General features: G+C 38.2%; 1 protein-coding gene across 1 annotated transcript in view; it reads right to left on the reverse strand.

Annotated features, from left to right (window-relative positions):
* Nucleotides 1-27640, reverse strand: part of LOC116067896 (coiled-coil domain-containing protein 7-like) — a 138124-nt gene that overhangs the window by 80131 nt on the left and 30353 nt on the right. The window contains exons 6-13 of the mRNA XM_031336897.1: nucleotides 25962-26054; nucleotides 23265-23336; nucleotides 22045-22149; nucleotides 19846-19914; nucleotides 14879-14974; nucleotides 12220-12315; nucleotides 7740-7838; nucleotides 5051-5155 (exon numbers count right to left, since the gene is read on the reverse strand). Coding sequence (XP_031192757.1) covers nucleotides 5051-5155; nucleotides 7740-7838; nucleotides 12220-12315; nucleotides 14879-14974; nucleotides 19846-19914; nucleotides 22045-22149; nucleotides 23265-23336; nucleotides 25962-26054 — 735 coding nt within the window. The remainder of the gene's footprint in view (nucleotides 1-5050; nucleotides 5156-7739; nucleotides 7839-12219; nucleotides 12316-14878; nucleotides 14975-19845; nucleotides 19915-22044; nucleotides 22150-23264; nucleotides 23337-25961; nucleotides 26055-27640) is intronic.

A 27640-nucleotide genomic window follows, 5' to 3' on the forward strand; every position in this document is an offset into this window, starting at 1 on the left:
GATTAACTATGGAGCAGAGACTGAAGGAAGGGCAAGCCAGCCTAAATATAGCTATCTCCTGAGAGGTGCATTGGATTAATAGCTACTGTTTGAGAGAAAAATATGACTCTGACGCTGCCTGTGTGAATCTTGTCTGAGACTATGGAGGAAGAAGCTGTCATGGTTAGGAAGTTTAAACTTCAACAACATTTGGCTTGTTTTCCTTTAGAGATCCTAGTGCATACTGCAGTTCATAAATTTCTATAAAATAAATATTCAAATCATAAGAAAAGAAAACCAGTAGAAAGACTTCTCATGGGTTTAATTTTAAGTGATTAAAGTTATTTATGATACTATTAACCTTTTTCTGTCTAGAGGTATTTAATTTATCAAGTTGTGCTTCAGTTTTCAATCCTGCATCCTCATGTTTGAGTACATAGCGTTACTGTGTGAGGGTGGCATCAGCTACAGAAGGATGCACACTGGTCTAATCAATAGGAAACCTAGCGTATTCTGTAAACTCTGAATTCCAATTTTACAACTCTCATATAACAGCATTTTCTCTCACGCTGTTAGTGTTAGAAGCAAACTACCATTAAGCTACTAGAAGGACATCTATGAGCACATTTGTGACAAAGACTCAGTTTTCTATTGTTCTTCTGAGGCATCAAGAACATTCTATAATCTCTAATTTGCATAGTAATTTACACAGTTGATATATTAATATGCTAAATAATGAAAGCGCACCTATACAATGTTTTTCATTGTCCCTTTACTTGCAGGTTTAAAATAACCCCAACTCAACTGACTGTGTACATGGAGCCATTACATAATTAAATATCACTTACTACCTCCTATGCTGCAGTACAAATTATGATATTGCTTATGTTAAATATATAATTTAAGATGATGACAATGGGAAACACATCAACATGTTTCTAGAAGTAGTGTTAATTTTAAAATAAAGTTTGAATATGTAATTTGGCAAGAGAAAAAAAAGAGACAAATCCACATGCAAGAAAAGAAACATTCGTGTTTATGGAATGAAAATTCAAAGAATATATAAGAAAATGCTTCCGTTGAAGAGAAGCATTGCTACTATAGCAAGGAATGAGTCTTAGCAAGCACACATTTTTTGTTATAGAAGTTTGACAGAGTTAAAACTAAAGAAATGTATTGAAATGAACCTCTTCAAGAGAAAAAGTACTCATCAAGTAATTCAGCAGCATCTTATCTAGCCCCTTGCTGTCAAAGAAAGAACAGGACAGAACAGAACATGAGACTTGGAGTAAGGAAAGGGTAGTCCTGAAAAGAAGGCCTGGACAGAAACCATTGTGAAAATTCAGTTTCTCTTCTCTCTCTCTCTCTCTCTCCCTCTCTCTCTCTTTCTCTCTCTCTCTCTTCATAAATGCATGCATGTGTGAATGTGTATGCATGCATATTGAAAGCCTAAGCTTCTAGGAATAGCTTTTGATTTCTCTTCTACCTTATTTATTGAGATAGGGTCTCTTAGAGCTCACTAATATGGCTAGTCTTGTTAGACAGCTGGCTCTAGGGATCCTCTGTCTTCTATATCCAAGGCAGGATAGTCTACATGCTTACTCAGACTTTATGGGGATTCTGGGGATCTGAACGCTGGTTCTCATGGTAGGTAAGTGCTTTAACCACTAAGCAATCTCACTAGACCTCAAACTCAAAGCTTCCAAGTATGACTGTGCACATGCATTTACTTGTATGTTAGAAGATGTATATGAATGTTTATGTGCACACATGCTTATGTATACTGAGGAGTGTGACTCCAGAATAAAATTCTAGTTTCAGGCTTGATCATAGATCATTACCAAGGCTGTTAGTGGCAAATTTTGTGCCCCTACACTAGACTACTGCAGACCCGGAGGAAGTTTCAGCCATAGACTACATTTGGTTTGAATGGGTCCTGACTGCGTTACAGTCTATGTGCTCATCAGCAAGAGTCCTGGTGGAAGAAGTTGCTTTGGCAGAAACATTGTATTGTTCAAGTGTCTCAGTATGGGCCAGTTTGTTGGGAAGGCACTGTTGATGGGCAATGAATTAGCTTGATTTAATTATATAATATGATCACAAACATCTCAAAATATCACATTGTTCCCACAAAATACACACAACAATTACTTGTCAATCAACAATGTTTGAAAAGTAAAGCCTTTCTCTTTTCTGATTCATCATTTCCCTCTCTCTCCCTCCTAGCAGTAATCTGGGGTTGTGAAAGAGCAGGAGCCATGAGTTTAGGGTTCACTCCACTAAGAGGGACTTCTTCCACCACAGTCATTATCACTCTGTGAGTAAAAATGAACCCTGGTAGAGTCTGATCCTTTTTCAATTTATACTTTCATGTATTTTGTGGTAGGACGCAAGTAAATGCTTAATGGTTACTTTTAGTCAGGCTTATCATTTTAACTGACCAACTTAAGAACTAATAATTTTCTGTAACCATGCATGCAGCAAGAAGGTTAGCAAATGAAGCTTTTTAGGGAAACAAAATCTTCAAAACTCCCACAATTCACACTAAGGGGATACTGAAATGTCTTGGGAGCATGTTTACATCTTAGTTATCACAGTGAGACACCAAGGGGCTTAGTGTGTTACTCCACTCCCATGTCAATGTGTCCCACAAGTGCCACAAGAATGCAGAAATTCTCACTGAACTCCCCTTAAAGAAATAATAGAAGCCTGAATGGTCTCTCTACTACACAAGAGGAGAGCAGAAAACAGCAAGAGATGGCAAGATTATTAACCAGACTTAAAGATCTTATTGGTTTACTTGCTTTGATTATGCTGCTTAGCAAGCTCAAACAAACTTACTCTGGAGTCATGTTACTCATATGACAACTCAAATCTTTAGTTGGTCAATTTTGCAGCATGGGAAATGGCTGCTCAGATAGCAAACATGGACCAGTTTCCACCAAAAATAGACCTGAAAATGTCATTTGATCATCTGTTTGACACTGAATGCATTAATTATGTATTTTTTATGTGAGTCGCCTTAGAAAGAGAACTTGGTGCTATTAAAAACAACCTTGTGTGAATCTAGGAGATGGATGGCTTCTCCATTAAACATGAAGGCCAAATGATGATCCATCTGTGTGTGTGTTTGTGTGTGTTTATGTGTGTGTGTGTGTTTGTGTGTGTGTATGTGTTTGTGTGTGTGTTTTTGTGTGTTTGTATTTGTATGCATGTGTGTGTGTGTTTATGTGTGTGTATGTACATGTTTGTGTATGTGTATATGTGTGTGTTTGTGTGTGTATATGTATGTGTGTTTGTGTGTTTGTGTGTATGTTTTTGTGTGTGTATGTGTGTATGTTTGTGTGTGTGTTTGTGTGTGTTTGTGTATGTATGTGTGTGTGTTTGTATGTGTATATGTGTGTATTTGTCTGTGTTTGTGTTTGTGTATATTTGTGTGTATTTGTCTGTGTTTGTGTTTGTGTGTATGTTTGTGTATATGTGTGTGTATATGTGTGTGTATATGTATGTGTGTTTGTGTGTGTGTGTGTTTGTGTGTGTATGTGTGTGTGTGTTTGCCAGAAGGCATCAGTGTCCATATTTGACAGACTTAGAGGAATCTTTTTCAGTTGATCCTGAGACCTGAGTGTTTTGTTTTCTCGATGAAGAAAGTAGTTAATACAAGGTGTTCTATAGTACTGATTCCTACTTTTATCCAGACCTTTCACTTTTCACAAATTACAGCAACCCACAGTTCCTACCATGAGAGTGGGAGGGAACTAGGTCATTCTTTCTAGTTTTGTTCTGAGGCAAGCAAAAGAGTGAGCCTTTACATTCTTCACTTGGTAAATCCCCTTCATACCACTAAAAATCCCCATTGTTGTGGCCTCTACTAGTGTACACATGCTCTGGTGGAACTATCCACAGGAAAGGAGTTCTCATGTTCTGCACTCGGTTACTGTCACATGAAAAACATCTTCACTTGTCCAAGGAAGAAAGCAAGCATGATTTTTCATCATTGCTGAAAAATAAAGCCCCAGGTACATCCAGCCCAAGTGCAAGACTTCGAGCACCCAGATTCTCATTGATGAGGGCCCATTAAGCCTGAACATCAGAGTCAACCTGACATGCTGACAGTGATAAGTATAGGATAGAGGAGCTTAGTATTCATCGTCTGACATCCTAATCATACTTGTTGGCTAGCTTTGTGAAGGGGACACAACACAAAGATTGAACCTTTCCACTGGGTCCCTGATGTTGTAACAATTGCATAGATTATACTCTTTTAAAATCCATGTCTGAGGAAGCACTGCTGTATTGATAGGATCATCTAATTAGGCTTAGATAGGGGAACAGACCAAAAAGAATCATGTTCTCTTCCACACATGGCATGTGACTGGGACCACTATTTTCTGAAAGATACAAGGAATTTCTGGTGTGTGAAATTCTCATGTGTGTTCTGTAAGTATTATGGTGTTTCACTTCCAAAAAGATGACTGTATATAGTTGGCCCTTCCTACCTCTCAAGTAAAAGTAATAAGAGCAATTGATAGGACAATACAGCTATTGCTGCACCCACATTCCAGCCAGAGAGGAGGTCAGATAGTACCCATATTCCTAGTTACCATAAGGACTCCTCAACTCTGGGTAAGCCACAAACAATATGATACCATGGGCCCTTCAGCTGACTACCCTCATTGACCTCTTCCTAGACCTATATTTGCCCTTTCAATGACATATCAGCCACCATCTGCTGACTGGAGTCTGGTAGGAAATTTTCATTGGAGGAAGACAGGGACTGGAGACACCTGGACACACTCACTGTTCCCAAAATGATTTACCCATTACTTCCTTGGTATTCATGAACCATAATCATATACTATACTATATTATACTATACTATTATACTGGCTGTAGTAAAAATATTGACTATGTTTTTGATTTTGAGCCAGGTTGGCAATGCTCAAGTGTTATGTTTAAAGTACAGACCCTTCTATCAGGTATAAACTTACATATACATTTATAAATCAAACAAAAGTTCTAATTGGTTTAATTCAGAATAATATAGGATAACTAGTGTCCTTATACTCACTAGTAAATACATCTCCTCCCAAAGACTTTTTCTTCTTTAACTGGACTTGGGAACTTGATGGTACCGTTTGATCCTCCAGCTTAACATCTGATTCTTCACTGTGAACTATATTAAAAGAGAAATTTAATCACTTATTAGAAAAACAGATTTATGGGGCAGGTGAGATGGCTCAGCGGGTAAGAGCACAGACTGCTCTTCCAAAGGTCGTGAGTTCAAATCCCAGCAACCACATGGTGGCTCACAACCACCCGTAATGAGATCTGATGCCCTCTTCTGGGGTGTCTGAAGACAGCTACTGTGTCCTCATTTAAAATAATAAATAAATCTTTAAAAAAAGAAAAACAGATTTACGAAGCATCCAGATTTTAAATTGATACATACGTAAAAATATTTTACCATTTTATAAACTTAGAAAGACGGTGATAAGATGTGCTAAAACTCCTATAACAGATTTAATGTATATTAAAGTTTCATATTTTTTTTATTTCTAGGCATCAAATGTTTTATATCAGTCTCTGATTTCCCCAGGTTCGTTCATTATACTTTAGACTGAGATCTAATCATAGACCAACTGATAAAAACACACATTTACCAAGCATTGTTTGTCCCTGACAAATATTTAAGAACATCTGTGTTTTCCAGTACAAGAAATTGTTTGAGGATCTGTTATATTTAGTCAGTATCTAATCAAATGTATACATGTTTATAAGCATACATAGGGTACATGGTAGATAAAATGGTATGGGTGACTATTTGCCTCTGAGTCATTTCCCCTCTGTGTTTAAAGAAAGCTCCCTAAGGTCCTCCTTGTGGATGTGTTCAAGATTAATACAAACACAGTTTCTTCTCCCAATGAATTCTGAAACAAATCCATGAACCCTGCTAAGTTTTACCCAAACCCTTGGCTTAAGTTAAATAAACAACAAATAAAAATAAGGCTACATGATGGCCAGTGTTCTTCTCACCTGTTAAGACCCTGAATCAGAGCTAAAGTTTGAGGCGCAAAGGGAAGGAAGACTTTCACCAGTGTTTTTTGGATGGTGATTTGCAGGTAACATTACTCCCTGAGCCACCAACATGTGAATCATGGGGAAACATGATAGTGTCTGGGTTTTGCTCTGTGAGTGTCTCTCCAACACCTACGCTTGTTCACTGTCACAGTAGCCAGTATTGAATGGGTCCTTGTCAGACCTGAAGTAGTTTAAATGCCATAACTGCCTACCCAGTGGCCCCTGAGAACTGCTGCAGTTGGTCCACACCCTGCTGAGCATGTTCGCACCTCAGAAACACTATCACTTGTCTGCAGAATAAGAATTTCCTGCTTTTGTTTCTGGCTTAAGGAAGCCATGTTTACCAGCTGGTCTTGGGTGTTTGGTAACAATTGCTCATTGGCAGCTTGACCCTTCAGTGTTTCTGCTGGCCCTGGCATTGCCTGACACTGAAGGCAGCAGGTAAGATGGTGATGAATGCAAGTACCTTTGTCAGCATCCTGTCCACACAGATAATTGCCATATTTAGGAAGAGTTACCGCTTTCCAAAGGGGCTGGCCCAGGAAAAGTAGCACTCTTGAGAAATAGCAGACTCCCATGATTCTGAGCATATCTTTCTCTGGGACTAGACACAGGCCATGCCAGGGAAGACTGGGGCCTTAATAGAACACAGGTGGACCACACAAGGCAGGCCAGAGACAGAGACCTAACAGGTGAAAGTCTGGGGGGAAATTAGGAAATAAATAGGTAATTTCACAGCAAAGAAAGCATCTGCCAAGTGTCGTAGCAAATGACAGCCTCTGGAACTCTTTGGCCTCTGGAGCATTTACATGGCCTCCATCAGCTAGAGGGCTCATCCATCTGGATGACAGACAGGAAGCCCTGGAGACCTTCTGTTCTAGTTAGGCTTACTGTTACTATAATGAAACACTATGACCAAAAGCTAGTTTGGGAAGAAAGGTTTTATTTGGCTTACACTTCCATATTGTAGTCCATCACTGAATGAAGTCAGGACAGAAACTCAAACAGGGCAGGAACCTGGAAACAGAATCTGATACAGAGGCCATGGAGGGGTGGTGCTGCTTACTGGCTTACTACCCATGGCTTGCTCAGCCTGCTTTCTTGTAGAACCCAGGACCAGGTATGACTATACTTACTCATTCACTTACAAAGAAAATGCCTTACAGCCTGATCTTATGGACACACTTTCTCAGTTAACCCCACCATATGTCAAGTTAACATAAAACTAGCCAATGTCATGTTGCCTAAAACTAACCAGTATACCCTCCTTAGGCAGCCCTTCTCCTGAGCCTCTGATGTACTTTTCTTTTCTGTTTTAGCAGACCCACTGATTGACAGTTGGAATCTATGCCAAGGATCATGAAATAGTACCCACTGGGCTTGAATCCACAATTTCTTGTGATTGTAGAAAATGGACACCTGGAAGCAACAGTCGAACAGTCACTGGGTCTTGGCGAACACCAAGCCCACAAGTCTGCCAGGAGGAGGCCTTAAGAACAGAAAGGTCCAACAAATCCAGATCACCATGTTTCTCTAATCATTCTGATAATTCATACTTTATGTCAAAGTTATAGAATATTTATAAGCTATATGCTTATGTGTATATTTATGAACTAAAGAAAATTATTTTCTAAGATTAATGCTTTAAATTTAAAGTTAACTATACTTTTTATACTTACTATTTTCAGATTTGACTATCTTTAGCTTCTTTGCCTGAATTCCAAATTTTAATCCTGACTCTTGATGTTCAAGGATGTTGTCTGGCACTTCCTTTGTACCTGCATGAAAAAAATATGTTTTACTTCTTATTAGAAAATACAGTCATTTTTAGTTCTTTAGATTTCAAAGTTATACTAACTGTACAGTGGAATTTTCTCTCATTTTGATAGTCATAGGTAAATTAATACAGGAGCCAATATAACAAAATTATGAGACTGTATTTAGTGATCGTGTGTTGAAGCTTTATTTTACATTTCTAGGTATTGAGTCTATATTCATATCTAACATCTCTATACTTTAGGCCAATGTGTATTCATAAAACAGAAATAAAATTGCACATATCTAATGTCCAGGAAAAAAAGCCTGTTACGGAGAAAATGTGCACACTATCTTTGGGTTTAGGAAGATGAAGAACTAAAAAATGAAGAAAGAGAAATGGCTACTTATTTACATTTGTGGCAGTAGAGTTAAACCTAGAGCTTTGTTCCTATGAGGCAACCATGGGACAACCAAGCTACATTCCACAACCTTCTTTTTACTTTTTACTTTGAGACAGGTTTTAAGCTGTCCATGATGGCTTTGAACTCTTAGTTTTCCTGTCCTTGCTTTTTAGGTGATAGGCATCCAGACCAGCAACATTTGCCCAGCTAGAATGTCTATCCTTACAAAACCATCTCAGGACGTAGAGGAGGAGTGATAGTGATAGTCTCCTACAAAATGAGAGGCCAGGGTTGGACAAGTAGTGAAATTCTTTTAAGTACATTTTTCAATGAATTTTCGCATTGGGGGAAGTTCAAGTTCTTTATAATTGGGAGATAAAATTAAATCAATAAGAATATGAGATCAAAGATGAAAACAGAAAACAATATAATTAAAGTATTAAAGGAAAAAGCAAAAAGCATATAATATTGAATATAATCCTGTACTGTGGACTGGGGTGGGCAGTTATAAAATAATCTTGAAGTCCTTTAGTCTATATTGCTGCTTCAGTAGCACAAGATAAGCAATTCTAAACTGTCTGATCATGGTGGTGAGACTTGGAGTTCTAGCTATCTTGGCTTCATAAGCCAAAAACCAAAAGGGCCTTTGATTAAGGCCTCTGGGATTGAGACCCACACCATGTACCCTTGCTTGTATGCAGCATTCTGTGCTGTGTCTATCCCTTGTTAGGGCCTAGTCTGGGGGAAAAGGGCAATCTAGGAAGGATTTTCATAATGCAGCAAGTAAGTTATGGTTGATTGTTACCTTGAGACTGGTTTGTTGTCTTTAAAAACCAACACAAAAACAGTCAAAATTTATGAACATACTTTAGCCATCCTGAGACATCATGTGTGAATCATGTACTTTCATTGTGGATGTCATCTTGGTCTGTCCCCTGAGAACACTGAGCAAGCCCTGGGTCTTAGAGTCTAACTCTTCTGAGCTCAGCTGGCATGAACACAGGTCATAGGCGAGTCATCTTGAACATCAGAGTGCTTAAAGTCCTGTGCTACTGTATGGCCTTCACTAGCTAGATTTCCTAGAAGAAATAGATCCTGGCCAGATGCCCAAGTACTTGTGTGTGAAACCCTTGTTATTCTCAACTGCTACACAAACGTGTCCAACAAAGGTTCTAAAGGTCCGCACTGGCTGACTTACCTACAGCCCTGCGCCTCTGGGTCTTATGCCTCAGTATTCTGTGTGATAAAGTTATGACAACTATACTTCCAGATCAGAAAAATAAATAGTATAAGACACCTCAAGAAAAAAGTAGTGGTAGGTGCCAAAGCCTTTCTAGAAGAAACATTATTGGATAGTTGTGACTGATTCTAATACTCTCATAAGGGAGGCTGTTCCAATCGCTAGTTACAACAGTAGCCTCAAACTGTGCTGGCAGGCCCTGCTGGGCATTTGCAAGCTTTTCAAATTTGACTGGAAAGGTAACCTCTTTTCACTTCAGATTTGCTGAAGAAAATGTCTATATACTCAAAAAGACCTGCAACCACTGGACTCTAAGAAAGGTCTTAAATACGGTGAGTTTTTCCTTAGGTGTTTAGGGTTTTGCATCCTGGGCTTCACCAGGGGTAGTTACTGACTATAATAAGTATGAATGTAGGAAAGCGAGTTTCTAAGACTTGTGCTTTTATGAGGAAGTCCTGAGGATTATGTTGCATAGCCATTCAGAAACCTTAGGAAGCTGGCCAACTATCCTCCATAGTAAGAAAGGAGGTTCTGTTTACCTTAGGAAGAGGAATGTCACAGTATGGATTTATCAGTATGCAGCTTTCCTCAGAGCTTTGCCTGCTACACTACACAAAAAAGGGAGGAACATCTGAAACTCTCTACTTCCTTGCTAGGTATCATTTTGGTCTTATGTGAAGGTCTATGTACTGGGGAAAATGATAGGTCTATCCTTTGCAGAGACACTGTAGGCTTCTCCCAGGTCATGGTAGAGTGAGAACAAAAATATCAAGATCTATATTCATACTCTGATTTCTACTTTTGTACTTGCCCCCTTTACTGGTTACCTGGCTAAACTAACTTTACTGATTATTGTTATTGTGTATGTACATATGTGTGTGCATATGATTATGGAAGTCATACAAATTTGTGGCATTTCCATTTAACTACATGGGAACCTTACATACCTTTACCCACTGAGGCATTTTGCAAGTGCTTACCTAGCTAGAATAAACTCCTCTCTAAGACTGTGCTAGCTGGTAGACTGTAATATCCCCATCTTACAGGACACAGAATGGAAAACCAGTTGCCATTAAGTAAGCACTGTTTGATCAGAGGATACACAGTGATGGTAAGTGGACCCTATACCTGGATGATCTAGATACAGGATCCACAAGATTCTCTGGGCCTACTTACGTGACAAAGTGACCTAGAGATACTTTCATTTCAAGCCTTACCTTACACTCAGCCTTAAGGCCCCAAAGGATTGTTTTATTTAAGTTTTTGTTTTAAGTTGGGTATGTAATATAGATCTCCAGTTTATCTGTTACATTTATTACCCCCCCCCCAAAAAAAACTTCATAGGGAGAAAAATAAAGCTGTTGTTATGACTTAGATTAATGAAGCAAACATTGTCAAAGTAAGTACTATTTGTGTACACAGAGTTCTTGGCCTTGTCATGATCACATGGTTCTGTGTTATATAAACCTGAGTACCTATGACCCATGACACTGTGTTCTGCCATAAACACTATGGCTGTCATCCAAGTAGAGAGAAACTAATATGCAGAATTGATATTTGCAGTGTCCTTTTTCATAATTTTTCCCACATAGATGTCCAAGACCTTTAACTTTATGTGGAATGAGTTATTGTCACAACTAATATCCTTCCACAGTGTTGTTGAAAAGCTCTACCATCAGTGACAAGTCTACAAGCAGAACATCTAAATATTCTATTCGAGAGGAAGGATCAGCCTTCTATCATATTGATGTTATCTCATAAATGGACCCTAGCAAGGATGTCACTGAATGACTAAATAATCTATTTTTCCTACCTATACTATGCTTCCTAGTATAGACAGATTTATTAAACACCTCTAGAACCCAAGTCAAATCTATGGTTCTGATCTCTGAAGGCATGGCTAATACCTTAGACTCTAGAGCCTAGAGGAAATAGCTAAGCTTCCAATTCTAATGACTCAAGACATAAAAGCAGTAGATTGTGGATGGGATTACTCATATATCTACACTCATTTCCTTGATACCAGGATGTTTCTTGAGACCAACTTGTCAGATTAGCTGAGAGTCTTTCCTATACTAGATGCCATAAATAAGAGGACTCCTGAAGCTCCTAACAAGATAACCCCTTAGGTGCTTTGGGTCCTCATTTGTATTTAACTTGCTTATCATAATAGTATCTATATTTGTGACTGGATACAGTGGTTTCCAGAAATCCACCACTTGAAAGGTCAGTGAAACCACAAGTTCTAGAAGCTCTGTGTGTGTGTGTGTGTGTGTGTGTGTGTGTGTGTGTGTGTGTGTATGTGCATTGCAAGGTAGCTAGCAGGTAAGATGATGATTTCATGTTCTGCCACTGATGTCTCCAAAAGGGAAAAACCTTGGTCAAATTCTACTATGGGCATAGTCTTTTGAGCTACCACAAAACTACATAGACACACCGAAACTTTGAAAAACACTAGTATGGGAAGCTATCCGCTACTGGGACTGAAGTGTTACTGTATTTAGCAGCTATTAAATAATCTTAGAGCCAAAACTTTTGCTTGGAAGGATGAGGCAGGGGATTTCAAGTATAAGGCCAGCCTAAGCTACATAGTTCTAGTATTAATTCTTTCATAAGTTAGGGAATCAGCATCTTAGTACAGAAATAAGATTTTTGTAACTATATGCTTACATGCAGATTCATGAAGAAAAATGAAAGAGCACCTGAAGAACCTAAGGTAGACGAAAAGTACCTGGAATATTACTGGAATATTATCCTTACCACTGGTCTTTTCTCTTTTAGCTCTTTCTTTCTTTATTCCTGTGACTGCTTTTGAGATCGAACCTTGACTCTCAGGTCTAAGTGCTCTATCAGCATCTAAAACAGTAAGTGCATAAAACAAGTACATTTAGTTCAATATATTAAAAAAAAAGTTTGAAAATTTGTGTGGGGTACATGCCTAGAATCTCAGTACTCAGGAGGTGGACACTGGGGATTCAAGTACGTCTTTGAAAGGCCAGCTTGGGATATATCAAACTTACTCTCCAAACCACCTGTGTAAAATCCATAAGTTCAAATTTCTAAGTTTGCCCTTTGTGTTCATTATTTTAAAAAATTAATAGAAAATGCGAGTCACTCCAGGTCATTTCACCATTCATTTGCAGAGACTAGAGAAACATGAATATTTCCTTCTGTGATAATGAAGTAGCCTTGTTGATTCAGTGTCTGACAGTGACAATTTTCCTCAGAACCTTGGCAAGTACACTGCACAAAGAGAGATGGACAATTGAGACTCTCAACTTCCTTGCTGGCTACCATTTTTGCCATTCTGGTCTTGCATGATAGTCTATGTACTGGGGAAAATGATAGGCACATCCTTTGTGGAGACACGGCAGGCTTCTGCCAAGTCATGGTAGAGTGGGAACAAAAATGTCAAGATCTATACTCAGACTCTGATTTCTAGTTTTGTTCCTGCCAAATTCACTGGTTACCTAGCTAAAATAACTTTACTGATTGCTGTTGTGTATGTATGTATGTGTGTGTGTGTGAGTGTGTGTGTGAGTGTGTGTGTGTGCGTGTGTGTGTGAGTGTGTGTGTGTGTGTGTGTGCGCATATGAGTATGGAAGTTATACAAATATGTGGCATTTCCATTTAACTTACATGGGGACCTTACATGCCTTTACCCACTGAGGCATCTTGCAAGTGCTTACCTAGCTAGGAAAAAAAAAATCCTCTCTAAGACTATGTTAGCTGGTAGACTGTAATATCCTCATACAGAATGGAAAAACAGTTACCATTAAGACAGTACTGTTTGATCAGTGGACCCACAGTGACCTAAAGATGGTAAGAGGACCTGGATGATCAAAGTAAGGGTTCCGCAAGATGCACTGGCCCTAGTTACTTGGCAAGGTAGCAAAAATACTTTCATTTCAAGCCCCACCTTACACTCAGCTTTACGTCCCCCAAAGATTGTTTTATGTAATTTTTGTTTTAAGTTGGGCTTGTAATATAGAAATCCCCAGTTTATATGTCACATCTGTTTCCCAAAACAATATCATAGGGAGAAAAATAGAGCTCTTGTCATGACTTAGATTAATGAAGCAAGTATTGTCAAAGTTCTCTTCCTCCCAGTAACAAGAATATTTGTACACACAGAAATCTTTGCCTTGTTATGATCATATGGCTTAATGCTGTACAACCCTGAGTACCTGTGATCCATGACATTGTGTCCTGTCATGAACACTGTGGCTGTCTCCCAAGTAGAGAGAAACTAATATGCAAAAATGACATCTCCAATGTCCTTTTTCATACTTTTTTTTCACAAAGATGTCCAAGGGCACTTTATGTTGATTGAGCTGTTGTCACCACTAATATTCTTCCACAATGCAGTTGGAAAGCTCCCTCATCAGTGATAAGTCTACAGTAGAATATCTAAATATTCTATTTGAGAGGGAGGACTAGCCTTCTACCATCTTGAGGTATCACATAAGTGGACCTGACAAGGATATTACCAAAGGACTAGATACTCTATAATTTCCTACCTATGCTATGCTTATCAGGACAGAAAGATTTAATAAACACTTCTCCAATACAAATCAAATTCCTGGATCTGATCTCTCAAATCATGGCATGATACTCTAGACTCTGGATTCTAGAGGAAAATTGCCAAGCTTCTAATGACTCAACACATAAAAGAGGTCTCAGTGCGGATGTGATTACTCAGATATATACACCTATTTCCTTGATACTGGCATGTTTCTTGAGACCAACCCGTCATGTTAGCAGAGGGGCTTTCCTATAATGGGGCCCATAAACAGGAGGACCCCTAGAGGTCCAACAAAGCTTTCTAGATAACTCCTTATGCATTTTGGCTCTGCATTTGTATTTAACTTGCTTATCTGAATAGTAACTGTGACTGGAGCCAAGCTACAAGAAGGCAACCACTGGCCATGTCAGGAAAACCACAATCTCTAGGAATTTGTGTGTGTGTGTGTGTGTGTGTGTGTGTGTGTGTGTGTGTCTGTTTTAGGACAGTTGCTGGGTCATATGATGTTTTCATGTTCTGACTATGATTCCACCATGAAAGAACAACCTTGGTCAAATTCTGTTATGGCCATATTCTTTATAAGTCCAGAGACACACTGGAAGTATGAAAGATACTACAGTGGGAAGTTATCTGTTATTGGTTTCAATAGTTAGCACATTGTAGAGTCAAAAGTTCAGCTTGGAAAGATGGGGCAGGAAATTAAAGTTCAAGGCCAGCATGAGCTCCATAGTTCTAGTGTTAATTCTTTCTTAAGTTAGGGAATCAGCATTTTAGTAAAGGGTTAAGATGTTAGTAACTATATGCTTATATGTACATTCATGAAACAAAAAAATAAAAAGGACCACCTGAAAAGCCTAACATAGAATAAAGAGTACCTGGAATATTTATACTTACCACTGCTTCTTCCCTTCTTTTGAGTTTTTGTGTCTGATTTTGTGATTGAGCCTTGACTCTCAGAACTACTTGTTTCAATATGACCTTTAGTAGGAACTGCATAAAAAGGGAAAAATTAAGTTCAGTATGTGAAAAAAAATGATTCAAACTATTTTGGGGGCAATAAAGTTTCAATACTTAGGAGGTGGAAACAGAGAGATTCAAGGCCATCTTTGAAAGGCCATCCTGGGATATATCAAACTTCATCTCTTAAGATACTTATTTAAAATCTTTAAGTTCAAATTTTTGACAAGTTTGCAATACAATTGCTCTTTGTGTTCATCACTTTAAAAAAAAAATAGAGAATGCAAGTCTCTCTAGCTCATTTCTCCACCCATTGGCAGCGACTACAGAAATGTGAATATTTTCTTTTGTCATTAAGGAAGTAGCCTTGTTAACTCCGTGAGTGACAGTGGTTGCTTGTGCTAGAAGATTGCAATAGCCCAGTGGAAGAGCTATCACATCTCCAGATAGGTAATGGCAACAGCTAACAACAAATTCATGTTCTGCTGATTGATATAACATGACTTGTCCATGCTACAGACAAGGTGCATGGCCCAATATTTAAGGGAAAGACTTTGGGACGTTTGGAAGCCACATGGTGTCTTGTGCTGGAGTAGCTCACTGCCAAACTTTGGTCTATATTGGTCCCAACTAATATAACAGAGGTGATGCTATTTGTGAGTATATTCTAGGCTGTTGGAACTCTCAAATTATAATTGATGTAATGCTACAAAGAGTAATCTATGAATTTACCAAGCAGATCTCAATCTCTCGGTGAATCTAACATTACGGATTGCCTTGGAGGTTATCTGAAAGGCCACCATGCGCAGGCCACTATCTTTATTAGCTTCTGTCAAGTTCATTTAACTTACAATTCCACCAACAATTGTACTCAGCAGTGGAAACACATGGAATGAACTCAGTGCTCAGGTTTATAGAGTGAACTGGCTTTTAGAATTCTACTTGAATTGGTGAAAGGGAGCACACATTGCTAGAGATCCGGCACATAATCATGTTTGTGAAATTGCTACATCTAGACCTACTGCATAAAAGCAATGCACACCTTAGCTCTTGTTTTTCAGTTATTGCATGGCTAAAGAGAATACTCCCATAACACATATAGTAAAATACAGATTCCTCTAACAAAGAAAACATTTTGTATGTGATTAACATAATTTTAGTACATAGTGGCACTGGTGTGTACACAATGTTTTTGCAGCATTCTAGAAGCTCAGAGAGAAGGACCAACCTCAGCTGCTCCCATTCAAAGATAATGGAAAGTGATGTATAGTTTTTTATGCTAACTATTAAATCCTTTTCTTATAGAAGAAGCTTTAGATTTTCCTGGTTCTTCATAGTAGACTGCATCTGATTCCTCCTCATGAACTGTATAAGAAGTATTAGTGCAATAAACAGAAAAACAGAACTTCTGTGAGGTCTCTATTTCAGATTTCAAAACAAATTTAAAATGTTATTTTCTACTATTTTTCAGAGTTATAAATAAATGACCATAATGCTAGATATTACAAGAATATGGTAGAGCATTTCAGTAAATATGTATGTGCTTAACAGAGGTTCCAACTGGTGGACTCTAAGAAATGTCAGTGGTGCAGTTAGATTTTGTTTATAATTTATGGTAAAAAGGGATTAGGCTTTTACACAAAGGGCTTTACCAGTGGTAGCTATGTCCGTAGCATGACCATGGTACCGTGAGTCTCTAAGACTTGTGCATTTATGAGAAAGTTCTGAGGATTATGTTGCATAACAACTCAGAAACCATAGGAAGCTGGCCAACCTGCCTCCACAGTAAGGAAGGGAATTTGTTTTCATTAGAAAAAGGATCAGCACAGTGTAGGCTTTGTCACGACACAGTTTTGCTGAGAACCTTGGCAGCTAAACAACACTAAGGTGAGGAAGAATGTCTGAGACTCTCTACTTCCTTGTTGGCTACCATTTTGGTCTTGCACGATGGCCTATGTACTGGGGAAAATGGTAGGCATCCTTTGCAGAGAGACATGACAGGCTTCTGCCAAGTCATGGTAGAGTGGGAACAAAAATGTCAAGGTCTATACTCAGACTCTGATTTCTAGTTGTGTTCCTGCCAAATTCACTGGTTACCTAGCTAAACTAACTTTACTGATTATTGTTATTGTGTATGTACATGCGTATGTGCATATGAGTATGGAAGTCATACGAATTTGTGGCATTTCCATTTAACTTACATGGGGACCTTACATGCCTTTACCCACTGAGGCATCTTGCAAATGCAAACCTACCTAGAAAAAAAAAAAACCCTCTCTAAGATTATGCTAGCTGGTAGACAGCAATATCCTCATCTAAGAGGGTACAGAATGGAAAAACAGTTACCATTAATACAGTATTGTCTCCTGAGAGGCTCTGACAGTACCCGACTAATACAGAAGTAGAGGCTCACAGCCATCCATTGGACTGAGTATAGGGTCCCCAATGAAAGAGCTAGAGAAAGGACTCAAGGAGCTGAAGGATTTGAAGCTCCTTAGAACGAACAACAATATTAACTACCTATTACCCTCAGAGCTCCCAGGGACTAAAACTCCAACCAAAGAGTACACATGGCGGGATTCATGGCTCCAGCTGCATATGTATAGCAGAGGATGGCCAAGTCGGTAATCAATGGGAGGAGAGGTCCTTGGCCCTGTGAAGGTTCTATGCCCCAGTGTAGGGGAATGCCAGGCCAATCAGCAGGAGGGGGTGGGATGGTGAGCAGGGGGAGGGGGGAAGGAACAGGAGATTGTTTTGTTTTGTTTTGTTTTATTTTATTTTATTTTATTTTTTTGGAGGGGAACCTGGGAAAGAAGATACTGTAAATAAAGAAAACATCTAATAAAAAAAGACACACACACACACACACAAAAGACAGTATTGTTCGATCAGTGGACCCACAGTGACCTATAGATGGTGAGAGGACCCCATTCCTGGATGATCTAAGTAAGGGCAAGGGATAATCTAAGCAAGATGCTCTGGCCCTAGTTACTTGGCAAGGTAGCAAAAATACTTTCATTTCAAGCCCCACCTTCCCCTCAGCCTTACGTCCCCCAAAGATTGTTTTATGTAATTTTTGTTTTAAGTTGGGCTTGTAATATAGAAATCTCCAGTTTATCTGTCACATTTGTTACCCAAAACAACATCATAGGGAGAAAAATAGAACTCTTGTCATGACTTAGATTAATGAAGCAAATCATTAATTGTCAAAGTTCTCTTCCACCCAGTAACAAGCATATTTGTACACACAGAAATCTTTGCCTTGTTATGATCATATGGCTTAATGCTGTACAACCCTGAGTACCTGTGATCCATGACATTGTGTCCTGTCATGAACACTGTGGCTGTCTCCCAAGTAGAGAGAAACTAATATGCAAAAATGATATCTCTGGAGTCACTCCAGTACGGAAATGACTGAGACAGTTTACAAAACTCGAGCCAGGCTCAGGTTTGTCCTCAAGGCTCAAACCAGGGCCAAATAGAGCCCAACAGGCTGAGAATGAAGACAATCAAGCAAGTCAAATAGCTTTGACCATAGCAGGAAGTCTGTATCCAAAAATCATGCCTACAATTCATTCCTTGGTACAGCAGAACCGTCAACTCTCAGCTTAGCTACAATGGAGGGTAGCCATTCTACAAAAGTGGAAGCTGTGGTTAGAACTCTGATAAAAATACAATTTAGAGATCCAGGGGTCAAAGCACTCATTTTCTCAACGTGGCAAGATGTATTAGATATTATTTCAAAAGCTCTCACCGACAACAACATGGAATTTACACAAATCAGTTGCATTAAGACTTTCCAGGAGAACCTTCAGCATTTAAATATGATCCCCAAATCAATATTTTGCTGCTGCCCCTGCACACAGGCTCTAATGGATTAACTATCATCGAAGCCACTCACGTCCTCCTTGTGGAGCCTGTGCTGAACCCTGCCCATGAGCTTCAGGCCATTGGGAGAGTGCACTGAATTGGACAGACAAAACCTACTATTGTACATAGATTCTTAATTAAAGTAACAATAGAGGAGTGGATGCAGGCAATGCTAAAAACTGCTGAGAGGAGCCACACAAGCTCCTCCGGAAAGCACTCTGAAGCCTCAGTGTTGACTGTAGCTGACCTAGCCGACCTAAGAGAGTGAGGAGCTTGAATGAAGTGCCATTGAATCAGTCCACAAACTTTAAGATAGAGCTTACCTTTTATAGATGGAAAGCAAAGTTACAAATTAAAAACAAAAATAAATCAGTAAATATTAGTAAACACTGTTTTAAGTTGAATGAATTTATTTTGTTATATACTAGCCTAGTAATAATTGGCAATTGGTTCCTTTTCAGTATACCGATTTCACACCATTTACAATGAATTTTAATTTTTACATTCCTAATGAAACATTAACGCTTTGTTCCACATGTATTTCTATTACTGATAAGGCAGGGGAATTAAGTAAAAAAGGTATTAAATAATTTTCCATTAGTAGATAGATGTTTGTTATAACAAGACAGAATACATAAGAAAGAAGGTTTATAGTTTATAGTTAACTGGCTTTTAGAATTCTACTTGAGTTGGTGAAAGGGAGCACACATTGCTAGAGATCCAGCACATAATCATGTCTGTGAAATTGCTATATTTAGACCTATTGCATAAAAGCAATGCACACGTTGGCTTTTGTTTGTCAGTTCTTTCGTGGCTAACAGGAACACTCCTGGGACACATATAGTAAAATACAGACTTCTGAACCAATGAAAACATTTTGAGTTTGTACAGCATTGCGCTGTGGTGTACATATGTGCTTTCAGCCTTCTAGAAGCTGAGGCAAGAGAAGTGGTCTCCAATGGTACTATTCAAAATAGTGCAAAGTAATCTATAGTTTTTATGCTCATAAGCAACTCCTTTTCTTCTAGAAATACCTTTCTTCTTTGATGGAACTTTCACTTTTGTTGCTTCTTCATACACTGTATCTGAATACTCCTCGTGAGCTGCATAAGGAGAAATATTAGTGGAACAAACAGAAAAGTATAAATATATTTTGAAGTTTCTACTTCAGAATCAAAACTAATTTATAATGCTATTCCCTGCTATTTTCTAGGGTGAGGAATAAATGTCCTTAACATTAAGTACAAGAAGAAAATAGTAAAATGTTTCAGTCAATATCAAGTGTTCCAACTGATGTAGTATGAGAAATGTCTGGGGTTAAGTTTGTTTTTGTTTATACCTTATGTTACAGAGGGATTAGGGCTTTGCACACTAGGCCTCTCTAGTGGTAGTTATTGCTATAGCATGCCGCAGAAGATTGAGTGAGTCGTTAAGACTTGTGCTTTTATGAGGAAGTCCTGAGGATTATGTTGCATAGCCATTCAGAAACCTAAGGAAGCTGGCCAATTATCCTCCATAGTAAGAAAGGGGGTTCTGTTTACCTTAGGAAGAGGAATGTCACAGTATGGGTTTATCACTATACAACTTTCCTCAGAGCCTTGGCTGCTATGCTCCAAAAAGAGGGAGGAACATCTGAAACTCTCTATTTCCTTGCTAGGTACCATTTTGGTCTTACATGATGGTCTATGTACTGGGGAAAATGATAGGCGCATCCTTTGCAGAGAGACATGACAGGCTTCTACCAAGTCATGGTAGAGTGAGAACAAAAATGTCAAGGTCTATACTCAGACTTTGATTTCTAGTTGTGTTCCTGCCAAATTCACTGGTTACCTAGCTAAACTAACTTTACTGATTGCTAGTGTGTGTGTGTGTGTGTGTGTGTGTGTGTGTGTGTGTGTGTGTGTGTGTGCATATGAGTATGGAAGTTATACAAATTTGTGGCATTTCCATTTAACTTACATGGGGACCTTACATGCCTTTACCCACTGAGGCATCTTGCAAGTGCTTACCTAGCTAGAAAAAAAAAACCCTCTCTTAGACTATGCCAGCTGGTTGACTGTAATATCCTCATACAGAATGGAAAACCAGTTACCATTGAGTAAGCACAGTTTGATCAGAGGATACACAGTGACCTAAGGATGGTAAGATGTCCCCATTCCTAGATGATCTAGATAAGGGCTCCACAAGATTCTCTAGCCCTAGTTACGTGACAAAGTGACCTAGAGATACTTTCATTTCAAGCCCCACCTTACACTCAGCCTTAAGGCCCCAAAGGATTGTTTTATTTAAGTTTTTGTTTTAAGTTGGGTATGCAACTGGCACTAAAAGAACTCTCCTTATGGATGGGATGACTCAGTTGTCCACACTCATTTCCTTGATATTGACATGTTTCTTGTGACCAACTTGTCAGGTTAGCAGACAAGTCAGGAGAGCCTTTCTTACTTTGGGGGCCATATGCAGGAGGATGCCTGGAGGTCCTAGGTAAGGGCTCCACCTAGATAACTCTTTAACTCTTTAGGCTATTTGACTACTTATTTGTTTTTACCTTGCTTATCTCATTAGAAACTATATTTGTGATTGGAGCCAATGGCCACAAGTAGGCCACCACTGGCCAAGTCAGAGAAAAGACAACCTCTAGTCTCTCTCTCTCTTTTTCTCTCTCTCTCTTTCTCTCTCTCTCTCTCTCTCTCTCTCTCTCTCTCTCTCTCTCTCTCTCTCTCTCTCTCTCTCTCTCTCTCTCTGTTGTGTGTGTGCATGTGTGTGTGTGTGTGTGTGTGTGTGTGTACACGCATATGTGTGGTGTTGTAGGGTAGACAGTGGATAAGATAATGTTTTCATGTTTTGGTTCTGATTTCACCCTGAAAGAACGACCTTGGTTAAATTCTACTCTGGGAATATTCTTTTGAGCTACCACATAAGTCTGAAGATACACTGAAACTCTGAAAGACACAACAGTGGAAGTTATATGCTATTGGGAGTCAAGCATTATTACATTTGGTAGCTGTAAATAATTTCAGAGTCAAAAGTTCTGCTTGGAAGGAAGAAGCATGGAAATTCAATTTCAAGGCCAGCCTGAGCTACATAGTTCTATAATTCTTTCGTATGTTAGGGAATTAGCATTTTAGTGCAGGGGTAAGATTTTGGAAACTATATGCTTATATACAGATTCATGAAGCCAAATAAAAGAGTACCTGAAAAGCCTAATATAAACTACCTGGAATATTTATACTCACCACTGCCTCTTCCTCTTTTGTGAGTTCTTTGGTTTTTTATATGTGCCTTTGAGGCTGAGACTTTTCTCTCAGAGCTAAGCACTTCATATCCATGTGCATCAGAGGCTGCATAAAACAGGCAAATTTAGTTCAATATATGAAAAAATGTTTGAAATTTTGTGTGTAGCTCAAGTTTAGAATCTCAGTACTCAGGAGGTGGATACACGGGAATTCAAGGCCATCTTTTAAAGGCCAGTCTGGGATATATCAAACTTTGTCTCCAAAAATAACTGATTAATATCTATAAGTTCAAATTTCTGTTAAGCTTGTAATACCATTGCCCTTTGTGTTCATTAGTTAAAAATATGATAATAATAAATAATGCAAGTCTCTCCAGTTCATTTCTCCATCCATTTGCAGAGACTACAGAAACATAAAGATTTCCTTTTGCCATAAGTGAATTAGGCTTGTCAAACCGGTGAGTGACAGTGACTGCTTGTGCTAGACAAATGTGATGACCCAGTAGCAGAGCTAGATGGAGCAGCTAACAAGGAATCCAAGCTCTGTTGACTCTGATACAACATGACTTGGCTATTACTACAGACAAGGTTCATGGACCAAATATTTAAATTAAATCTTTTGAGAAATTTGGAAACATGGTGTCTTGCTCTGGAGTAGCTCACTGCCAAACTTGGGTCTGTACTGGTCCTAGCAAACACAAAAGAAGTGATGCTATTTGTAGGTTTTCTCTGCTATTGGAAACCTCTCATTACCATCAATACAATGACACCAGGAGCAGATCTCAACTTCTGAGTGAATCTAACCCTACATATTGCCTTGGAGGCAATCTGAGAGGCCATCATGGCCACTGGCCACCCTCTTTGTCAGCCTCTATAAAGTATATTTATCTTTCAGTTCCAGCAACAATTGTACTCAGCAGTGGAAACACATCTACTGAATAAAAGCAATGCACACCTTGGCTTTTGTTTGTCAGTTCTTTCGTGGCTAACAGGAATACTCCTGGGACACATATAGTAAAATACAGACTTTTGAACCAATGAAAACATTTTGAGTTTGATTAAGATAATTTTAGTACAGAGTTGCGCTGTGGTGTACATATGTGCTTTCAGCCTTCTAGAAGCTGAGGCAAGAGAAGTGGTCTCCACTGGTACTATTCAAAATGGTGCAAAGTAATCTATAGTTTTTATGCTCATAAGCAACTCCTTTTCTTCTAGAAATACCTTTCTTCTTTGATGGAACTTTCGCTTCTGTTGCTTCTTCATAGTACACTCTATCTGATTCTTCCTCATGAGCTATATACAAAGAAACATAATTTCAATAAATAAAAACTAGAATTATTGTGAAGTCTCTATTTCACATTTAAACAATTTAATAGTGTTACTCTGCCATTTTTTCAGACATAAATAAATGAGCATTATGTTAGACATGGTAAGACAGTGGTACCTTCTTAGTGTACATAATTGTAAACTTTGTCAATTTATAGTGTATAAGTACAATATAGTTATCATCTACTGTTCTTATTTTTGTGTATTTTCATGTATATTGATGTGTCTATATCCTTAAAGACAGCACTGAAACTCTTGAAGCTCAAGTTACAAGTAGTTGTGAGACACTAGATATGGCAACTGGGAAATTATTTCAGGTCTTTTCGAAGAGCTGCAGGCACTCTTAACTGCACAGTCATCTCTCCAGCTCCTACTTTTCCTAAGTTGCTCATATATTACAGATCACACAGGGTTCATAGGCAAAATAACAAAAATGTATGTTTAGGTTTATTCATTATTTCACTGTCTGTAACTGAAAATGAAAATATAAATGTTCAATCATGAAAAGTGAGTATAAATAGGCATATTATACAGCTTCTTAAAGAGAGTACATGTGATATGTTATGGTCAATGCACATTATAATGAAAACAACTGTATATAAAGCTGAAAATTGATTTAAAAGGTTCTCTGTGTTTGGCGAACACACTTGGTGGAATGGGGTTTATACTGCCTTTTAAACAAGGAAGGAAGGTAAACAATGAAGATAAAAGGGAAAAAATTCCATATAGTTATTTTTTACCAAATAAATTATACATGAAACATCAGAAAGTAGTATACATGGTATCTTAGTCAGTGTTTCTATTCCTGCACAAGCATCATGACCAAGAAACAAGTTGAGAAGGAAAGGGTTTATTGAGCTTAAACTTCCACATTGCTGTTGATCACCAGAGGAAGTCAGGACTGGAACTCAGGCAGGTCAGGAAGCAGGAGCTGATGCTGAGGCCATGGAGAGATGTTTCTTACTGGCTTGCCTCTCCTGGCTTGCTCAGCCTGCTCTCTTATAGGACCTAAGACCTCCAGCCCAGGGATGGATGGCACCACCCACAAGGAGCCCTACCCCCTTGATCACTAATTGAGAAAATGCCCCACGGCTGGACCTCATGGAGGCATTTCCCCAACTGAAGCTCCCCTCTGTGATAACTCCAGCCTGTGTCAAGTTGACACACAAAACTAGCCAGTACACATGGTTAGCTGCAAAATGGAATAGGGAAGACCTGGGATTTTCAACACATGTACATGTTTTTCATGTCTTAGTTTAGGAATCATGCACATATTTTCAATTTTTTTAAAAAATTAAACTACACACATAAGGGGATATTTTGTTTTATGTCACCCCACAAAAAGCATAGAACCCCTCATAAAATCAGGTCATTACACATGATAGAATCTAGCTAGTAACTAGAAAATTATGAAATATGCAATCAATGGTACTGACAAGAGGCAGCAATAATGAACACAGTATAATAAATGACAGTTAGTGCTTTTCTTGGACAATATATACACCATGCTTGTGGACATAATGTGGGGGGAGCTCAGTGAGTTCTTAAGGCAGTACATTGATGGACTCTCTAAAAGGACCTTAAAGCCTAGATGTCGGTCAAATGATGCCCAATGTTGACTTAATGACTAACTACATGGTTACAGTTCCTCTGACAAACAAAAGCTTCTTTGTTCAGCTCTTGAAAATGTTTAAAATAAATGAATAGATATATGGAAAGTGACATAAAAAGTGCTCTGAGTACCCTGTGGAGTGGCTGATGATGATCAGTGTACCTGTTCATGAAATAGCTTGTCATACACTGCCATCAAAAGTTCTCAGAACAGCTACCAACAATGGGAAAGTTCCCACTTCAGAGGAAGAACTGGACTCAAAACCCATTGATGACTTTGAATGGCAAATACTGCCTTAATGAACCATATACGGCAAGCAGATGGACAATTATTGCCTACAAAACACAATTACCTAGAAGCCTTGTGAGATTCTACATATGGTGTCTCACTCAGGAGATGGCTAGCCAATGGCCTCCTTTGCTCCAACAGCTATAAAAGAGACTCAACGATGGTGAGACACCTTAAGACCTTGCACTCTCATTTTCCCATGTGAAATCCTTAACACCACCAATTTATGTGTTAACAGAAAGTCGTTTCCTTTGAGGAGAGCTACAATCAAGAAGTTGCTGGAAGCTTTCTAACAAGTCACAACCTGTCCTACCATGTGACACTGATACCGTTATTTGAGTTAAAGATTGCAGTCACATTTCTGCACACTTATTTGAAATTATGGAAAATGGTTATTAGTACAGAGTAGAGGTGCTTGTTGAGATTTTTAAAAATATAGTCTGCATGAGGGAGCTGAAAGGTGGGACACATACTTTAAAAGTCAACTGCTGGCCGTTTTCAGGGCCTTGGTTGACAGAATCAGAAATACCAGACAAAGGGCACCAGTTCTTTTTCATGGTTCTCTAACTTAAGGTATTTTAAGACAAAGTACAAATTTCTACAACATAGATTTCAAATATTCCTGGACAAAGTAAAATGGTGTGATGAGTTTAATTCAAAATAATATAATGTTTTATAACTCTCATACTTACTAGACAGTCTCTCAGGCTTAAAACTTTTTTTTCTCTTTGATTTTGATTTTCTTCTGTCTGAGCCTTCTTTTTTATCTTGCTCTTCACCTTCATCTACATAAAATATATTTAGTGTAGTAAATAAGAGAACAAATACCTATATTTCAAATTTATAAAATGTACACAACAGCATTCTTCACCTCCCCCCAAAAATGCTTAACTAGGTTAGGATAATGTGAGAAAATATTAAAGAGATCTAGTGGATATTATCAAATTTGTGTCCTTAATTTATAAACATACATTAACTTTTATCTTAATTTCTAGTTTTGCTATTCTATTTGTACTTTTACATTTATGCACACAAATAGTAGGACAGTGGCAATGTAATGTATATGTATAAGACTATTATAGCAATTACAACATAGTCAAAGCTCAATTATGGGGAATAGGTTAAACAAACTAGGGTATATACAACATGGTATATTAAACATATCTGTAAAACAATGTATAGTCATTACTTGGAAGTAATGTTAAATGAAGAAAAAGAATGAAAAGGATCACTTATGTGCTATCCTCCATAAGAAGGAAGGGACTTGGGGAAAGAAGTAAAGTGACTCATATTCATAAAATAAAATACAGTAAAGGTATCAAAAACAATGCAGTTGGTTACCTGCAATAAGAGGAGTAGGAAATAAAGCCAAGGTATTCTTTTAGGTAAATATGACTTTTTACAGTTACTTTTAAAAACAGATTCATTTCCCACACATTTCAGAAATTAAATACAAACATCAAGTACAATATAAAAAGAAAAGTTGAAATCAAATAAAAATGGAAATAAAAAGTAAAATAAATTAGTCTACTGGGGGTGAGGAGAGAGGCTGGTCCAAACAGCTGGCCAATATATTGGGAAAAAAGGAAGGGTATACTACAAGCAAATCACAAAATCTTTCTGAAAGGGTTGCTTTTCCAGTGGTACAAACTAAACAACTTTGAAATAACTTGAGATTTATAGGATTGAGCAAATCAGTGAATGTGTTGAATTTTCAGAGTTGATTTCATTCTGTGGAATTGTGAATAATTAGTTTCCAAAGAAGTAAACTAGAGCAGAGATGAACAAAAATTCTGGCTTTTGAGGACAAAACATTGGATAACTTATCAACATGGAAGAACTCAGATAACACAAGTTTCATGAGCCCTTCTGAAAATTTGACTAGAGAATGAACTTCATAGACAATTGAAAGTAAATCAACAAAAGCAATGAGGGTGAACATTTAATAGATGCCTTATACAACTGACATTGAAATAAAGGAAGAGAAAGATGGGAACAGAGGATGAAGAGAGAGGAAAGAGAGGAGGAGCATAACGTACAAGAGCTTTATTCAATAACAACACAACTTTTTTTAAAAGTTCAGATTCCAGAAAAATGCCAGAATATAAACCAACATCACTAATCTCTTACTTCCCCTTTTTCCTAAAGTAAGAACTATAGCAGTCAATGTGTAGCCAAACGAATGTCAGAGGGCAAGCATTGGAGCCCAACAGTAGAAAAAAAAATGGAAATCTTACAACATGTAGAAACCCAGAGCATAAACAGGGAAACAAAACATCCTACCTGCAACATTATAAATTCCAGTAGTATACACACGCAGAGGAGAAGCAAGAATGGAACAAACATTGTTAGTAAAGTACCACATCTTATG

This window comes from Mastomys coucha, unplaced genomic scaffold (genome assembly GCF_008632895.1).
Source record: "Mastomys coucha isolate ucsf_1 unplaced genomic scaffold, UCSF_Mcou_1 pScaffold22, whole genome shotgun sequence".
NCBI lineage: Eukaryota > Metazoa > Chordata > Mammalia > Rodentia > Muridae > Mastomys > Mastomys coucha.